This window comes from Phytophthora parasitica (assembly GCF_000247585.1).
Source record: "Phytophthora parasitica INRA-310 unplaced genomic scaffold supercont2.1, whole genome shotgun sequence".
NCBI classification, from domain to species: domain Eukaryota; phylum Oomycota; class Peronosporomycetes; order Peronosporales; family Peronosporaceae; genus Phytophthora; species Phytophthora nicotianae.
This window is the reverse complement of record NW_008634126.1, coordinates 502,116-503,951: the sequence shown is the minus strand read 5'-3', so window position 1 is coordinate 503,951 and position 1,836 is coordinate 502,116. Positions and strand designations below refer to the sequence as shown.

General features: G+C 44.5%; 1 protein-coding gene across 1 annotated transcript; it reads left to right on the top strand.

The window, feature by feature from the left end:
• Positions 1 to 927: 927 nt before the first annotated feature.
• PPTG_00125 (hypothetical protein) lies at positions 928 to 1,557 on the top strand (the record flags this gene model as incomplete). Its single annotated transcript, XM_008891490.1, has 4 exons — positions 928 to 958; positions 1,029 to 1,072; positions 1,138 to 1,314; positions 1,393 to 1,557. 4 exons carry the CDS (start codon positions 928 to 930, stop codon positions 1,555 to 1,557), a joined length of 417 nt encoding a protein of 138 aa, XP_008889738.1.
• Positions 1,558 to 1,836: the final 279 nt, after the last annotated feature.

The following is a 1,836-nucleotide window of genomic DNA, read 5'->3' as shown; positions in this document are numbered from 1 at the left end:
TAAGTAAGCACAGCTAGACAACTACACACGTTAAAACATAGTAATACGTATTGTCAATATTGAAGAAAACTGTACCTTGACCTCCAACGTAAGCTGGAAGAACCCTAAATAGTCGTCGAAAACCTGTAGCTTCTCTTCAGACGTATAGAATAGGCGTCAGCAGGATCTTCGTACACACTGCCTCAGGTTTCATGTACATATTCCAGTATTGCGTCCTACGTGCATGTAGTTCTCGCAAAGGCAACGATTGAATTAGCAAAAGCCTACGGGGGCCGTCATGTGCGTCTGCCCTTACCGGTGGATACTGAGGTCGGGAAGTGCGCACGTCTTCTGCCCACTGGGATCTACGTCTTCTCACCGCTCCTCTCCAACGAAGCACCACTAATCGCGCCCTGAGCGACAAAAAATCAATATGCAATGCAGATTCTGCATCAGTTGAAAATAAGTCTATTTTCAGCGAATGGAATTACTTGTGGTCCCTCGTGATAAATGTGTCTCTAGTTGTGATACCCTGGTGATAAATGTCCGATTCTGCGGTGGATTTGGCCAAACTGCTGGTGATGTATCCTCTCCCTCGACAACTGGTCACTGACGGACAGTGACCAGTCTGACCAGGGTAGATTTTCACATATGACAATCGCAAATCACAAATTCGGAGTGAGTACCGCAACCATAATTTGAGACACTTAGGGTCGTTTTAACGCCATTATGGTTGCGCTACCCAAATTGATAAATTACCTGCGAAATAAAAATCCCAAAATGACACTTCGCATTATGTACGAATTTGCTCTTTAAGTACGTTTCTTTATAAGTATGATAATTCTGAGCCTCTCATTTCAGAAATTGCGCTGGAGCGGGAAGAACCCGGGTGACACGTGGCACCAGGACGCCAGCTTCTGATACGACGTGGACAAAGTGACGAGACCCATGAATCGAGCGCAAGAAGCCAACGCGCCCGGTAAGCGACAGATAGCTAGTATTTCCGGTTTCTTGGTCGTTTAGTTTGACCGTTGAATGATTGTGTGTAGCGAAAAATCTCCAGAAAAAATGGAATCATACAACAAGTACTAATGTTAATATGCTATTATCTGTCTAAATGTATTAACGAAGCTCCGCTGTGTTTTTATTTGGTTTTAGAACGCACCAAGACCAAATACCTGTCCCATTCGAGTATTCGCAAAGGATCTATTGGTGCACTCGCGGTGGTTCTCCGACGTCAAGGTCCAAGGGCAGTATTGCAACTACTCGGCGCGACTAACGGCCACTGTTTGTCGCGTATTGGGCAACCACTACGAAATTGTGCTTCGGAACCAGGTTTGGGCACTAATGTTATGATTATTATTATGTCTATGTAATTACGATGCTAATATCTATTAACTTCTGCTGTTTCAGAACTATACACACTCACATTCCAACAGCGAAACCCAAGCTTCGAGTTACTTGACAACAGCTACGCTGCCGCTCGACAATCAAGGTCTTGAGGATGTGAAGACATTGGCTGATGCACGTGTTTCTTCGACTCACATCACCAATTTCCTGAACGACCGCATTGGTTAGAAACTTTGTTTAGTACGCCTTTATTATTATTCAATCTTATCGGTTTATTTATCATAATCTAACGTTGTACAGGCTGTAAAGTGACGCCACTGCAAACCAGAAACCATATCCGAAGTATCATGGGCCAAGATTCAGCTCAAGATAGAATGATGGACTTGCTTCATGCTCTTCGACAGCTGGGCGGCAGCGACATGCTTGTCATCCAAGACCAAATGGATATCACGTGTGGTGTGATCATGCAGAAGAAGGTACAGAAGATGATGTTCGATCGGTTGGGGG